Source organism: Peromyscus eremicus, chromosome 4 (genome assembly GCF_949786415.1).
Source record: "Peromyscus eremicus chromosome 4, PerEre_H2_v1, whole genome shotgun sequence".
Taxonomy (NCBI): domain Eukaryota; kingdom Metazoa; phylum Chordata; class Mammalia; order Rodentia; family Cricetidae; genus Peromyscus; species Peromyscus eremicus.
Window position 1 is genome coordinate 99,421,266 of NC_081419.1, and position 16,959 is coordinate 99,438,224.

The 16,959-nt window shown below is 42.0% G+C and overlaps 2 protein-coding genes across 2 annotated transcripts in view; one reads left to right on the forward strand and one right to left on the reverse strand.

The window, feature by feature from the left end:
• Shc4 (SHC adaptor protein 4) overlaps positions 1–16,959 on the reverse strand; it is a 96,523-nt gene that overhangs the window by 34,625 nt on the left and 44,939 nt on the right. Inside the window, exons 3-5 of the mRNA XM_059261307.1 lie at positions 13,547–13,610; positions 11,664–11,783; positions 2,312–2,365 (exon numbers count right to left, since the gene is read on the reverse strand). Of these exons, the coding sequence (XP_059117290.1) occupies positions 2,312–2,365; positions 11,664–11,783; positions 13,547–13,610 (238 nt within the window). The remainder of the gene's footprint in view (positions 1–2,311; positions 2,366–11,663; positions 11,784–13,546; positions 13,611–16,959) is intronic.
• Eid1 (EP300 interacting inhibitor of differentiation 1) lies at positions 6,287–7,888 on the forward strand. Its single transcript, XM_059261306.1, has one exon. The coding sequence runs from the start codon at positions 6,355–6,357 to the stop codon at positions 6,826–6,828; it is 474 nt and encodes a 157-aa protein (XP_059117289.1). The 5' UTR covers positions 6,287–6,354; the 3' UTR covers positions 6,829–7,888.

A 16,959-nucleotide genomic window follows, 5' to 3' on the forward strand; every position in this document is an offset into this window, starting at 1 on the left:
TCCAGCTTTTATTGAAAACAGTAAGCTGATGAATGGTAAGATCTTAATAATTAAATATGCTTTCATTGTCTCAATTCTCAGAGGGAAAAATACCTACAATGCCATTTCAGCGTATAAAAAAGGTCTCTAGAGGGAATATGCAGTCTACTGGGAGGAAGTAAAAGCCATGTTGGTAATGCCCTTCAGGATAGCCACTTAACAACCACAATGAATCACGCAGGAAGCGGATCTCAGAGTCAGCAGAACTGTCTTAAGTCATTTTTAAAAATAGCACACACCTAAGTAGATGATGTCTCCAGCAAAGAGAAAGATGGGTGGAAGTGGCTTCTAAATCAGTAAGGTCCTGACTGTGTGCTTCGCTCTGTGTTTTCTTAGACTCGGGGTCACTGCCGACCTGAGAAGCCCCAAGACCACTCCCGGCCTGGCTCATCAGCTTCCAAATGCTCTCCCACTTTCTAATAGTTTTAAAATTCTATGACTGTAAATATCTGGGAGACATTGCAGAACAGTTAAATGGAAAGAACAAATGTCAGGAAATAACTTTAATTTTTCACAAATCTGTGCCATGTTTTCAAAATAGAGAAAACACGGCAGCTGTAGAAGCATTTGCAAGAGCTGCTGGAACAGTTACTAGGCAGACCAAGGCTCTCTGAGAAAGAATAAAAGTGAAGGCGAGCAGACATCACAGGTTAGGAAGAGTGATCCACATTTTTGAAAATTGGAGAAAAAAATGGTAGAAAACAGATGACAATGCCGGACCACATGGAGACTTCTCACTCAGTCTCATCTTCCCTGTGCCCAGGTAGCTAGTCCACTGAAGTAGGGCACTCTGAGGGCATCCTAAAGCAGATGTGGATATAAATTCTCTTTGTGAGTGCGTGCCCTGCTTGTGCATCATCTCACTTGATTCTTGAAACATTGAGGTGACAGGAACTATCCCTGTCTTGTAAAGGAAGACCCCAAACCTTAGAAAAGTTAGTTCCTCAAATCTACTTGACTCTGATGCTTAACACCAGCCTACACTGCTTTCCTGACAAGAGGGTAAAACATCATTGGCGGCGGGGCGATGGGGGGGGGGGGGGTGTCCCTAATGCCAATGCTGAGGATAGAGTCAGATCGTCATTTAAAACCCAAGCCAGTGGATTTTTCAACTGCAGAGATGTGCAAATTTTCCCACAGTGGCTGCGGATGGTTTGATTTTGGCAAGAACAATACTTGAATGAATTTAAAGCTTAGAAGCTATTTGAAGACAGGATGGAAAGCCTTACAGTTCTGAAAAACAATAACAAATCATGTTGGATGTAGAGTAAATGAGGGTCTGCGCACCAGCCCTAACCTGACAGCAACCCTGGAACCTTGAACAGGGTCAATTCAGGACAAACACCAATCATTCTTTTTTTTAAGTACATCATAAATAGTAAGTCTCTTTAAAAAGTGCCTGAGTCCCATCCTGATAAATCTAATGGACTAGGAGGAGAAGAGAAAACACCAGTGTTCTACCATCTAGACTCTCTCTCTCTCTCTCTCTCTCTCTCTCTCTCTCTCTCTCTCTCTCTCTCTCTCTCTCTCTCATATCCAACTTTTGGTTTCATAGTTGAGGACAAATTACGAAGTTGAATAGAGTATAAATATACCCCTGGGCACATCATGAAGCAAAAGCCATCCTGCATGCCCTGTTTGCTAATGGAGCAACAATTAATTAACCATGTATAGAGTCCCTCTCTAAAGACTCTGATCTAGAAACGAAGCAGTGAGGAACCAAGGAATGACATCTGAAAAGCAGTCTTGGAGAGAAACCCTGCACAAGATGTGGGGAATGAACACTACACAGCCTCTTGATAGAGAAGATCTGCAAATTCTCCCTCCATAGGTTTTTGCAAATCTGGATGGTCATATAGATTGGACTTAGTGGCCTTGGCTGACAACAATGATAGTGAATGGGATTCCCATTGTATATTAAATCCAACTGGTAGTTTGCTTAGAATGCTCTTGGGATGATTCTGGAAGAGGAATGGCAATACACATAGGGCACACACACCTCTCACAACTTCAATGTTAACAACAAAAAAATTATCAGACAATAACTAACACCACAGAGTGCTAGTAGTCTTTCTAGTAAAGCCTAAGCTTTTAAAATCCAGACACAGGAAACATTTGCCCAAACAATTTTGTTTTGTTTTGTTTTGCTTTCTACCTGATACATGTAGCATTTAACAAATTGCAATATCTGGAAAAGACATGTAACAGTTAACATTCTGTATATGTGAATTCTTAGGAGTCACAAAAAGAAATTCTGTGAATCCATACTTACAGGGTCCCCTCCAGAGGCAAATGAAATTGATTGCATTTGATGCTTTGCAATAATCTGGAAAACAAAAACAAATTAAACATGTATAATGCTATAATGTATTTGCTCTGTCTCCATTAGCTTAGGGTCCCTTTAGAAACCACTCTGCCTACATTCTAAACCCTTTTTGTTGTTTTTTAGTATGGGGATTGAAGTCAAAGTTTTGTGTATCCAAAGCATTTGCTCTATCACTAAACTATGTCCCCAAGCCCTGAATAATCTCATGGGTTTGACATGCCTTTCTCTCTGTCCATAAATATATATATTTCCCATCCAATCAGCAAACACCGATCTCTCAATTAGCCCATCACTGTTTTATGGGAGGAACTGAGATCGACAGTAGGAATGAGAGCAGCTCTCTCATCCACTAAGGACCATACTGGCCTAAGATTTCTAGGGGCCATCTTTGCTGTCACGTGGGCAAAGCCTGCTGGAATATGAAATTTTCCATCTGGAAAAACTAAGAGCTGAGAGCTAAAAACAGAAAAAAAAAAAAACCAGTGGGAACGTGTGTTTCATCTTTTTAAACAGTACTTTTCCCCACATCTCCTTATATTTTTATTAATTTTTTCCTACTTATAGACCCACTATATTTACTTTTGTTTTATTCATTCACTACCATGTATCCAATCAAACTAATATTAAGACTTCTAACATGGGACTGGAAAGGTTGATCAATGTTTAAGGACCCAGGTTCCACTCCCAGCACCCACACGTTGGCTCACAACCATGTGTAACTCTAGTTCCAGAGGATCCATTGCCCTCTTCTGGCCTCTTGGAGCACCAAGCATGCACATAGTACACAAACATACGGATAGGCAAAACACCCACACAAATAAAACTGAAATAAATCTAAAAACAATTTTAAAATGTAAAGATTTCTAACGTGAAATATAACCTGCCAAATTAATGAGCCCCAAATTATTCTTTTATTTGAGATATTAATTTGTTTGTGTTTGGAAAACCAATGCAATACAAGGCAGTACAAGAGCTGATTTGTAGGGGTTAATTAGTATATGATTTTAAAGGTTCATCAAAATACCAACTGTGCAACTACTGATGAATCCTGATGGCAGAACGGTGTGGCAGAACCTATGACCTGGACATATAAAACAGCCAACACATCTGCTCCTAGACAGGCATCCAACAAGAATTGAAGAAATATGTGCAACAAAATGGATTCTCGGGAAATAAATGAGTATTTAAAACAGCCCTGAATTAGAAGCAGTCCCAAAGGTGACTGTTGTGATACTCATATAGTAGACTACTTACACTGTAATGACATGTTTGTGAGGTTAGAAAAAAGAGTCAAAGACAAAGAGTAAATTAATGTATCATTTAATTTATGAACAATGGCAAATTTTATTGAAGTATTTGCTTAAAGTCTGTTCAGTGCTTATTCACGAGGCACAAGAAAAGGGAAAGTGATTTTCTGGGGTTCACAAATGGCTCCTTTTTCTGGGTAGTAGGTGAACAAATACATTCAGTTTGTGATAATTAAACCACACACATTACTTGGGCACTTTTCTGTATAAATATTTCAGTAAGAACAAAATCAACATGCAGGGATCATATATCAATAATTGCTCATCAGAAATTGCATTTAATGGGCAAAAAGGAAGATTTCATAAAAATATGCCCAAATATAAAACCAGTAAGAATCATGTAACACTTTAGGGAAAATGTCATTGAAGGGTATAAAAAAATGACCTTTGGCAGAAGAGAAGGTAAAAATTATGTACTGGTCAGAGGATAGAGGGGAGAGGTGTGAAATGCTGTCTTCTGGACATGACAGGGCCATTGCCCCCATGAATTCACAGCAGCTGTGGTTATCCTCACAATTCATGCATGAGATCAAGCTAGCCCAAATTCCAGCATTGGTAGGGAAGTGCTCTCAAGGCCAGATGCCTGAGTGAGGAGCCATTAGCGGAGAATAGTTTCTGGGAGAAGAGCCATTGTTCTTTGGAGGGATGGTTACTGGTAAGGTGCCCATTCTCCAATGAATGGCCCCACATTCAAGCACAGATGGGCAGCACTAAGTGGGTCATTAAAAAACAAAACAAAAAAGGGGATATTAATTTTGGAGGGGATATGACATGTTGGGAGGCCTGAGGGGAGTTGGTGGGCAGAAATGGGGAATGAATGAGATCATAATGTCATTGTATAAATGTATGAAATCCTCAAGGAATAAAATTTAAATCTGCTTAAGTAAAAAGATATATATCACTTTATGGATATGAAGGCGATATTATTATAAAGATGTCAATGATTGTCCCCTAAACTAATTTACAAGTAGCATGAAATTCTATTAGAAATTCTACCAGTCATTAGTGTAGCTTTTCAAGCTGCTTAAAAAATGTATATTGAAGAATAACTATGAAAAAACAGCCAGGGTATTTTTTTCAAACAAGTGGACAAGGTTTACCTTGTGAGGTAGCAAGGCATATTACTGAAGTTGGAAAAGCCATCTTAATAGCACAAAGAGAGAGAGGGAGGGAGGGAGAGAGAACTTGTTTGATTACATAAAAACTTACTTTTAAAGTTTTATATAAGACTCCTTCAGCATACAGACTCAAAGAATTTATGTGTAAAATGAAAAACACTATTCATACATTTTCAAAGAATTCCTACAAATCAGCAAAACAAACATAAAGCAAGGCCCGTTAATGCATTGAAAGAAAGCAACCGTTCCCTATACCTACTGAAAGATAACTGTCCTCCAAAAAATTAAAGCCATGGGAGGATTATAAAGATACAATCAGGCTGGAGATCTGGCTCAGCAATAAACAGCATCAACTGCTCACACTAAGGATCAGAGTTCGAGTTCCAGCACCCACAGGGCCGTGCACAACTGTGACCTCATTTCCAGGAGATCAACGGCCTCTTCGGGTCTCCGCAGGTGATGCACACGCATGACACGTGGACATTACACGCAGGCAAACCACCCATACACATAAAAGAGAACAAATTGATAAAACTGAAGTTTAATTTTATTAATTCAATACAACAACAGAAGACAAGGGTGTGGATATTCTCAAACACTGCAGCTTAAGTTTGTAGAGCAACTGGGGAGCGTTATTACCTGTGTTTATTTAAAATATGTGCAGCCTATGATCCACCTTTCCTGGTCCTAGGAAAAGTGGCTTCCGTTTCCCCATTGTGTATGAATGCGCACAGGCGGAAACACACACACACACACACACACACACACACACACACACACACAACACACACCAAAAAAAAAAATTAGGCCAAATTCAGTTTATTCAGGGGAAAAAAAAAGCCGGAAAGCTGAATCTTCGCACTGTGCAGGCCGGCGGGCGAGGTGGCTTTGAAATGATGCTCGGTAGCGGACACCCTGATCTCGGGATGCTGGGGAGACAGGGGGGGGGGGGGGGGGAGAGGCGCTGTCTGTCCCAGAAGCCCGGGGCTTGCAGCGACGTGAGAACTGCGACAAGGAATTCAGAGCTGGTCTGCAGGGGGAAAGACCCCACAACAGCTTCCCGGAGCCCGGTTCAGAGCCGGGGGTGGGGGAGGGGGTGGTGTGTGTGTGTGCGTGTGTGTGTGTGTGTGTGTGTGTGTGTGTGTGTGTGTGGATGGGGGCGGCTGGCGGGGGCATAGAGCTCGCGCACGCGCACCACGCCCACCGCGCGCCAGGCCGCCTTACTCGCCTGCGCACGCGCGCCAGCCTGGCACGCGCGCCACGCCCGCCTCCTCGACCGCGCACGTGCCCCGAGCTCCCCCCCCCTCCCGCACGCGCACCACGCATGCCCACTCGCCCGCGCACGCACGCACGCACGCACGCACTCCCGCACGCGCACCACGCCCCGCCCGCTGGTCTGCGCACGCGCACCACGCCCGCTCCTGCCAGCCACGCACGAGCGCCGCGCCCGCCCGCCCACTTGCCTGCGCACGCGCGCCACGCCCGTCCGCGCGTCCATCTATCTCCGTGGAAGGTTTTTGGGTTTTTTTTTTTTTTTGCCTGGCTGAGTTGAGCGGCTTCCACCATGGCGGAGATGGCAGAGCTTTGCGAGCTGTACGAAGAGAGCAACGAGCTGCAGATGGACGAGGGCGATATGGAGGTAGGCCGCGGGGCTCGCGGGCCGGCCCCGGAGGAGGGCCCCATGGAGGAGGAGGCCGCGCCGGCCGCCGCCGCCGCCCGCGCCCAGCGCGGCCTGTTCGCCGAGGCTGGCGCAGACCTGGAGGGCGACGAGTTTGACGATTGGGAGGACGACTACGAGTTCCCGGAGGAGGAGCGCTGGAGCGGCGCGATGCACCGGGTGTCCGCCGCCCTGGAGGAAGCCAACAAGGTGTTCCTGCGAACGGCGCGAGCCGGCGATGCCCTGGATGGCGGCTTCCAGGCGCGGTGCGAGAAGAGCCCTTTCGACCAGCTAGCGTTTATCGAAGAGCTGTTTTCGCTGATGGTTGTCAATCGACTGACCGAAGAGCTCGGGTGTGATGAGATCATTGATCGAGAGTAAATGCTGGCGAAAGAGGAGGAAACTACCAGAGAGGGAGAGATTCAACGTTCTGCTGTTTTTGGGTTCATTCCAAATAGTTTTGTGCAACAAAAAAAATAAATAAATAAAAACGGTTTTTTGTTTCTCGGAATAGAAGACAAGACAGTGAGTGACCGTGCCGTTGTGGAAAAGGAGAATCGAGGAAGGAGGGGCTCGGCACAAAGCTCCGGCTCAGACTGTTGAACGAGATGGTGTTCCCTGCGTTGGAGAAGAGCTTTCCTGTGTTAAGCTTGGAAAGATGGCTTTGCAAGAGGAAATCGTGACTGCCAATACAAGAATCCAATTAAAGAATGAGGAAAAATACATCCACAAGATATCTTTGATTCGAACTGAAAGCCTGTTGAGAAAACTTTCCAAATTCTGTTTTTTGGTTTATATAAATCAATTATCAGAAACTAAATTTGAGGTTTAAGATTATCAACCCCAAAGGATAAGCAGAGTAACTATGTGTGGTGTACAAGTGTAGACGTGTTATCATGTGTACTATTATCTTAAAATGTGTTACAAAAGCTTCTGGAATTTTGACTGCACATGTATCTTCATGATTTATAAAGCTACTGTGATCTGTAATTTGGAAAAGTCCATTGTGGTGATTTTTAAAGTTTAAAAAAAAAAAAACAACCAGGATGTCTTTTTAAAAAATGTTTTAAGTTCATGCATTAAAATGTATGGGAAAGCCCAAAGACAAAACTTTCTAATACCTTTTATACTAGGGAAATTTTGCTTGCTGTTTTTTACCTCGACAGATGGTAAGACTAAAGCTGAACTTCATATTGTAAGAACTGTTTGTGAGAATTGTCAAGTAAAAGGAAACCCTGCCTGTATCTATAAAAGATTTTATGAGCTATTATGCTGTCAAACTTTGAAGGATTTAAACCTGCTCAGAAGTCCACCTGGGTACCTGATACTCATATTCTCTCTCTCTCTCCCTCTCTTCCTTTCTCCCCATCCCTCCTTCTAATTATGCTTGTTAGTCCTTATGCACCAGCATTGGCGATAATAAATTTTCCTGTTCTGTGTATTTTGTTTTGTCTAATAGCTTTGCATACATACTTTATACAAAATTATTTTACAGTGTGTGTCATTGCATCCACCCTAAGATTTAAACAGCCAGTGCTTATAAAGTGAACCATTTGCAATTACCTGACAAATGGATTCTGAGAAGTCAAGATTAAGTAAACTTAGGAATTTTCTGAAAGAATTGACCAGCTTATGGAAACCTGCTCGGTGTATATGTTGTTGTGGGTTATTTGGTGAAGATGCTGAAGTTCCTTGAGTGGTAATTGCATCAAAGGTCATACCAAGAAAAAAGGATTTATTAGCACATCTTTTATGATGAATTAAAAAGTCCTGAATGTCCCTGTGTCACAATGGTGACATAGGACAGTAGGATAACTCCTCAGGTTTTTGTGGGGGTTTTCTGTTTCATCTAGTTTGGGAGGCTGGGCTGGGGAGATGGCTCTGGGTAAAGGCACCTGCTGTCATACAGCCAAGCCTCATGGCCGGGTTTGATCTCAGGAGCCCATATGATGGAGGGAGAGAAGTAACTCCACCAAGAATGGACCTGTTAGTAATTTTAGACCCTCCTCTGGGGTTCTGGTCAGTCACTCCTGTTCCTCCATGGTACCTGTACATAATTCTGCTCCGATTGCATGTGGTTTCAATAGGTACTAAAATATATGAAAGAAGTTGACTGACATGGGGACTCTGTTTATGTGACATTTGGGAGATTGTCACTCATGTTAGGATGGGACCTTTTGGTAGTGCAGCTATAAACACTTCAATGAGTAACCCCTTAGCCCTCTTTTTTACTCACCCAATAAATTCACTGGCTCACTGGTTAGATTTGGGGGAATCACTTATTTGATTTATTGGTGTCTATTTGGGGTAAATAGTCCTTTGCTCATCCTCTCCCCTGGAAAAGTAATACAATGTCCATAAAATTAAATACGATTGTGTTTGGGGAGCAAAGTGTATCTTGAAAGTTAGAAGAAGGAGCCATGCATTGGTATTTCTTTGTATTGTTTTTTAAATTTGTATGTATTTACTTGTGTGTCTATGGGGAGGCTGCCTGCTGAAGCAAGCAGATGTCAAAGGATAGCCTTCAGAAGTTGGTTCACTCCTGCCCTGTGGGCCTGGGAATCAAACAGGTCATCAGGCTTAGTAGCCTATCTCTCCAGCCCGTATTCCCTTAAATTTAATAACCTTTAAATACTCTTCTCCACTGGTTTCATCCCTTGAACACTTTAACTGTTCTTTTCATGGTATATATGAAACAGATCTCAGAAATCTGAGGCCCCTGCTCAAGGTTATGCAAGCCATCACAATGGGCAGGGGAGTCTAAACAGCCCAGCCAGAGCTAGTTGTGCAGGGAGCCCCAGAGAAGCAGCTTTTGTGAGTCCTCATCTGTCCTGGATGGGCTTTTATTTCTTCACTGGTGCAGCTGCCTCTGAGGTCATCCATGCACTTATAAATAACCCCTCCTCACCCACTGTCCTGTAAGTGGGCTCAATAAACTTACTGCCCACTAAGCTAGATTTCAGTGGAATTGATTGTTCTGTCATCGGTGCAAACATGTTTGTCGACAGATCCCCCAGCAAAAGTCACACAACACAGCTCTTAATTGCTGTGGTTAAAGAAGGATAGTGAAGAGAAGAAAGACAGCCTGGGTGGTGTCTTACCACCATGTTCACCACAACCCCATTGTTCAGACCCCCCAATCCAGTTTAATCTCCTCATGGAAAGGGCCGTTAGAAAACAATTATTAGCCGGAGGTGATGGTATACACTTTTAATCCCCACACTCAGGAGGCAGAGGTGGGATCTCTGAGTTCAAGGCTAGCCTGATCTACATAACAAGTTCCAGGACTACCATAGAGGAGACCCTGTCTCAAAAACAAAAAGCCAAACAAACAAAAACCATTTATTAGATTATGCACATACGGCTATCACCATTGTATCTCTAGCTTTGCCTCTTAAAAAACAATAATTGGAGTTGTTCAATGAGATGTCCTCTGTAAACACAGTGAGTCTCCATGGTACCATATGCAAGTAAAACCAGAACTGCGTGTACATATACAAACACCTTGAGGTCAGAAAGGATGAATGAATGAAATTCCACTTGTGTTGCATCTTCCACATTGGCCCCTCAAAACTATATAGTCGTTCACCCACTATAGGTATCACTGACACTTGGATAGACAAATCAACACCCAACTAAACAGGACTATTAAGTTATTTCGTAATTAACAGTGTCCTCTGAGGTAGTTTATACTACTAAATGAGCTGTGTATTTCATCATTAGAAAAAAGCAGCAATGAAGTTGTTGACAATTTTGCATATGCTTTTGCCTTCTTGAGCACTAGGAATGTATCTGAAAAGGCCTTGGAGAAAGAATGAGTAAGCAATATTGGGCACCACATTGCCAGCAAGTGATTTGCATTCATTACCTCCCTTAATCCTCTAAATAACCTTATAACAGCATTCAAATGCAAGAGGACTTGTAAATAGGTACTGTGATCCAGAGGTCACCAATGAGGAAAACTGAAGCTGAGTGATGGAGGGAAATTGTCACCAAGTGGCAAAGTGGTCTCAAGGGTCTTAAATGCTTTGTCGTTACCAGTGAGATGGAACCATGCACGAGTCCTTGGTAAGCAGCCTCTGTTACTATATATTAGACAGAGAGCAACATCAGGCTCGAGCAGGTATAAATAACCCGGCATAAGGATCTTACACTGTAGTCCCCAGGCCTATTTAGCCCAGTGGCTGTGCATCTTCTACACTTGTTGCAGTAGTGTGCTTCTCTAGTGAGTCACATTCGCAGGAAACCCAGGCAGACCATAGCATTATAAATCAAGAAAGGAAAATAATGTCCACATTGTTACATCTCCAAGAGCTTTTCAACTAAAAGACCTGGAAGGTAACATTTTCTGCACAAATTTCAGTTAGCTGCTTTTGCTTGGGACTGTTCTCTGAGCCAAACTGCCTCCATCTTCAAGAATTTAGCTGTACCCATTTGCAAAAGATCAGTCAACAAGACTTGAGATCCCCTCACAAGTAGGAGGGACAGGGAGGGTCACAGAACTGTCCTGGGACCCTCAGCAGAGTATCCAGCCACTCCTTCCAACCAGTTGAATGCAATTCTACCCTATGCATGTGGTCTCCGAGAGGGGCTAGAACTCCATAAGATGGGAAGAACTAGGGACGGGGTTCCGTCTACACAGCCATAGGGGAGTCACCATCCCTGCTGGGTGTAGACCTTTCAGTGTTTTAAGGCCATCCATGCTCCTGCCTGGAAGCCTTCCCCTGTGCTTCATAAGGGAGCCAAGTCCATCAGTTCTCCAGGGTAAACTTGGGGGGACTATACAATTTGTCAGGGGGACCTCTTGAGAAGGGGAGGTAAATGTTGCCTAGTCCCTCACCTGTGGAGAAAATTCTCATAACACAGTAACCTAACACGTTAACCCCAACACTACCTTTGTTCTTTGTCCTTCATCTGACCGCAGTCCAATAACCACGTCAGGGATATTAATAGGCAAGCAATATTAGCTATGTCCTTTTGTCTTCTTTATACAGAGCCAATCAGGTGTAATAAGTGGTTTTATAGGCAGTTAAACTCCCCAGCAATAGTTAGTAACGCTGTTAGGAACTCTAATTACTGAGTGCATAAATCTTGGACATTTTTTTTCCCTGTGTGATTTATTAAATTGTAAGCACACTCTGACACCTTATTCTTCTACTAACTACAGACATCCAGGAAAAAATAATATACTAAACTATAATCCCTGGCTACCTTACCTGTTGGTTGTCAAGATTCATCAGTATGAGGCTACATGTTGAAACGGTCAGTTTTATATTCATTCCTGAAAACTGAAGATTGCTTTTGCCAAGAACCGTTGACAGGACCTTAATGGGAGCCTTTAAAGATAACAAAACACCACTGTAAGTTATGGATGTGCACCACCTCCTCTCTGATTTCATATACACCAAATGAGCTGGATTGGTTGTGTGGTAGCACTTCACCGAAGCTGTGGTTCTTCAAGTGATATGTGGATATCAAAGTGCATGCGTCAGAACCCACAGCTCCAATACATGTTGCACCAGTGTATGCTGCCCAAAACATCTTGATACAGATTAGAAACGACGTCATGCTATGGCCACTGCAGCATTTCACCACACTTACAGAGTTTCTGCTCTTATGAAAAGTAGTGGTTTGAATACAGAAGAGAAAAAGACACAGTATTTTCCAACTGTCGTTCCTTAGCATATTGGTATCAAATTATTATGTCTTTATATTGCATTACATTACAATGTTGGATTATGAAAGAAAGATTGCTGTTTGAATCATTCACTTGAGTTTCATAAAATATCATTAAGTGAATTTTGGCTTGAGAATAGGTCAAAATGTCAAAGAATTTCTGAAATGGCCCTAGACATATTTCTGCCACTTAGTGCTATGTATTTATATGAAGTGACATTCTCAGTCACTTCAATCACAAAATAAAATAGTGATCAAATCTGAAGAATGTATAAGAAGTTCTATATCCTGCATTAACAAATATGAGCCAAAATTTAACTCTTTATATGAAAACAAGTAAGCACATTCTCATTAGTAAGCAAACTTGCTTTCATCATTAATAAATGTTTTTATAAATCATATGTATACTAGACATATGATTTTTATTTACTATTATCATTTTATGTGTGTGTTTCAAAGTGTGTTTATGAATGTGGGCATGCGCATGTCACAGCATATATGTGGCGGTCCAAGAACAACTTTCAGGAGTTGGTTCTATCCCTCCACCGGGGGATCCAGGGATGGAATTGAAGTCATCAGGAGTTTTGGTGGCAAGTGTTTTTACATTCTGAGCCATCTCTCCAACCTAGAGAATTGTTTTACAATAAATCTCTTATGTCTTACTATCAATAAATGTTTGGTTTGTGTACTTACACCTCTACAGCTGTGGAGTCATGTAAACTGGGGATCTCCCAGCTAGCTGGCTCAGCCTGGAAAACTTCAAATTCAAGGACCCAACTTCCACCCTCAACACACACATACACACACACACACACACACACACACACACACGTGTGCGTACACACACACATACATACACACACATACACACACACACACACACATACGAGGGTTGTGCGTGCTTGTAATACACACACTGGTGGGGCAGAGACAGATCCCTGGGGCTCACTGGCCAGCTAGCCTAACCTACTTGGCAAGTCCAAGGCCAGTGAAAGACCCTGTCTCCAAAATAGATAGATAGATAGATAGATAGATAGATAGATAGATAGATAGATAGATAGCAATAGATAGATGATAGATAGATAGATAGATAGATAGATAGATAGATAGATAGATAGATAGATAGATAGATAGATAGATAGCAATAGATAGATGATAGATAGATAGATAGATAGATAGATAGATAGATAGATAGATAGATAGATAGATAATAGATAGAGGAGGGAGACCGAGCCTCCACAACCACGGGCACACGTGTACACCCATACCCACATTCAAACATGCACACACATACATAAAATTCTCAGGCAAAAGGGGGCCACAAATAAAAACTTTAAAGAAGCCCGAGAATAGAATGACCGCTTTTATATCATTTTGCCATAGTTAAATTGACATAAAACAAGAAGCTCACGTAAATATTCACCTTTCGCTTTTTAATGGCTCCGTGGGCCCCAGGGACAGCGTCACACAGGCGGCTTATTGCTTCCCTAAAGACAGAAACCGGAGAGAGTCTGAGCATTCTACCTGAGGACTGTAAGAGATCAAGAACAGCATTCAAAAGAGTATAGAGAAAGGACACAGTGGTGTGGCTGATATAACGGCTTCAGCTCAGTCCCACACTACAAGGCACTGTACTTGATTTTTCTGCAGTTCAAACCCAGGAAAACTTAGCAACACTCTAATACTGAAAAGTTATCTTGCAAGGAGTCCTGTGATTCACTTTATTGCTCTTCCCCGCCCCCTTTGGATTTTCAGATTTATTTTATTGTGATGTTGATTTTTAAGAAGCAAGGAGAAACCATTTTCTTGGAATAAATCACAATTCCACCCTGAGCAAAATCCTCACCATGGTGTTGTGACTAAAGGTCATACTATTTCACCACAAAAGACAATTAAATATGAATGAATCTGACAGGAGAGGAAGCATATGAGGAATGGGAAAAGCATTGAACTTCAAGGTGGTCTCAAATGGAGCCATATTGACTCCGCTACTGCTGCAAGCCGTTGAACTCCCGTGTAATCTCACAGAGCAGAAGAAAATCAATTTCAAGTCCTCTCCTTTGCTAATTTTCTGACCTTACTGTATACTGTGCTTCCTGAGGAACAGGCAGCACTATTAATAAATAAGAGTTGCTGTTAATGGAGGTGCTGAAGGAGCAGGCGCCTCCTCCCCGGAAGGGTGGTTACGATGAGAAGCTTCTGGTCCAGGGTTGAACATTCATAACCAACCAGGCTTTCCTTCTATAAGTGGAACACCCAGGCTGTTCACAACACAAAGGGAAAAGATCGTTGTTAAAATTAATGAATTCCATCTGTACATACATACAATGATGTAGTGCAGCTTTTTAATATATTCTAGGATGATTTCAAAGAAAAGTAGGAGCCATCAGAGCAAGACTGCAGACATGCTTCTAAAAAGCCAGCTAGGACAGGTTGGAGATCCGTGTTCTAAAGAATACTTTGCGGAAGTAAGCAGAATTTCCAAAGATTCTCATCGTTTCTACAGAACATGTTTTGGCTCAGAATTTTTGGTTTTCTCTGAATAAATGAAACTTTCTTCCAAGGTATTCTTCTTCTTTCACGTAACTACTTTCGCAATTCACCAAAGGAAAGAACTGCTCTTTGGTTTAGTATTCTCTTGCGAGGTCACATTTATTGTTCCTCCAATATCCCAGTCTTTGTTTTCTGGAATTAACTGAAGGATGATGCAGAAGGTTGTGCTTTCTTGCTTGGTTGTTTGTTTGATATTTTAGTCATCTAAATGATTATTTGAATTGATGAGATTCTTCTAATTGGTCCAAGTTGACCTCTGGTATCACTAAAATAACTCATCTATGCTCCTTACTGTATTGATAGAATTCGATAGAGTATTTTAAGAAATGGAAGACAGTCTACTCCCTGGGAGCCGTTGGGAATGCCGGGTAAGTGGTTTGAAATAACAATGGAAACGGTGATGGATGATGCTGCTGCCACATAAAATAATTGCTAGTTAGCATTAAATCGTTACTTTCTATAGTATCTTGTATTTTTACAAAGTGCTTTCCCAAACACTCTGATTCCTGTACATCAACTGTCAGTAGCATCTAATGAAATTAGCATTGTGAATCTGACTGGAAGGGAATGGGCTCTTTCAGAAGGTGAACCATCCTGCCAGAGTGGAATTGGGATCACAGACACAGAAGTATGAGCAAAGACAAGTGGGAATCCAGTACTGGATGAAGGGAGCTCAAGCACGTGACAGTGCTAGAGCCTGGTGTGAGAAGCTGAGGGACAGATTACCCGTTAAAGGCCAGATAGCAACTGTGTTAGGGTTTAGTTCCAACAAAAAGCAGCCCAAGACAACATATAAACAAGTGAACACAGCTGTGTGCTAATACAACTTTATTTTTAGGAATAGGGCCTGGCCAGGCCGTAGTGTGCCATCCCCTGAATTAAACCACTTACACAACAATAGAAAAGCTTAGTCTTAGAAAACAAAGCTGGGTATGGTAGCTTCATATCCTAGCACTCAGGAGACTTAGCCTGGAAGAGCTTCCGTTCTATACCAGCCTGAGCTACAAGCAAGTCATTGTGTCAAATGACAAAAGAAAACAAAATGGGAACATGTTCATATTCATTGTGCTTTTAAAATTGAAAATTAAAAAAAAACTACAAGATATCTCATGCACATTTAAATTAGGGAAAAAAAGAAAATACAAAATTGGTTTTTAGGAAAAATGGGAAATTCTAGTTCAAACATATTTATCTGTTGTTAGGAACCGACCAAATTATTCTAAGGGGTAATTTGGTAAAATTTGACAAATATTGGGCCTGTAAGTTGACTCCGTTAGTAAAGTTATTTACTGCGGCCTGAGTTTCATCCCTGAGACCCACATGGTGGAAGTAGAGAATCCACCCCTACAAGCTGTCCTCTGACCTGCACATGGTGGAAGGAGAGAATCCACTCCTACAAACTGTCCTCTGACCTCCACAAGTACACCAGAGCACGCATGCCCTCACACACATACCCCAAAATAAATCAATGAAAGTGTAAAACATTTTAAAATAACAAATACAAAGTTTGCCAAGAGTTTGATGGGAGAGAATGTGATTGAAATAGTTGAATACTGTGTATGTAACAGAAACTCTTTAATTAATACTGACCCACAACCAAGTGATAGATAAAATGTAAAAGCTAGATACTGTGGTTTGGGATGTTAGGTATTCGAGCTGCAGAGGAACTAGGGGGAGAATCACATAAAGCAGTGGGGAAAGGGTAGATATTCAAATGTGACAGGCTGGTCACCTTCATCCTGTACAAACAACATTACAGAAGGTGCGGATGAAGTTATGTGACTGTGCTGCCAGCCTGGGAGCCCAGCACTTGATCACTGAGACAGAGGCTGGGAATTGGCAGCCAGCCTGGGCTACATAGCAACATTGTCTCCAAAATCCAAACAAGCTTACAAACACTAACTTGGGTTATTTATTGGCATTTGTGACTTAGGGTTTATTATTTCTCTTGCTTTTAAATGTTTATTATGTATCGTAATTTTTATGAGTACGTGTGTGTGTGTGTGTGTGTGTGTGTGTGTGTGTGTGTGTGTGTGTGTGTGTGTACACCATGTATATGAAGAAGTTCACAGAGCTCAGAAGCAAAAAGACATCAGATCCTCTGGAACTGGAGTTAGAGGCATTGTGAGCCACCATGTGGGTACTGGGAATTAAACCTAGATCTTCTGAAAAAGGCTCTCCTCATTCTTTTGAGGATGGCTACAGTCAGAGACTTTCACACTCTCAGAAGCTACAGGAACCTCAGTTGGCCTAGGTTGTGTGAATGTACCTTGCACGAATATT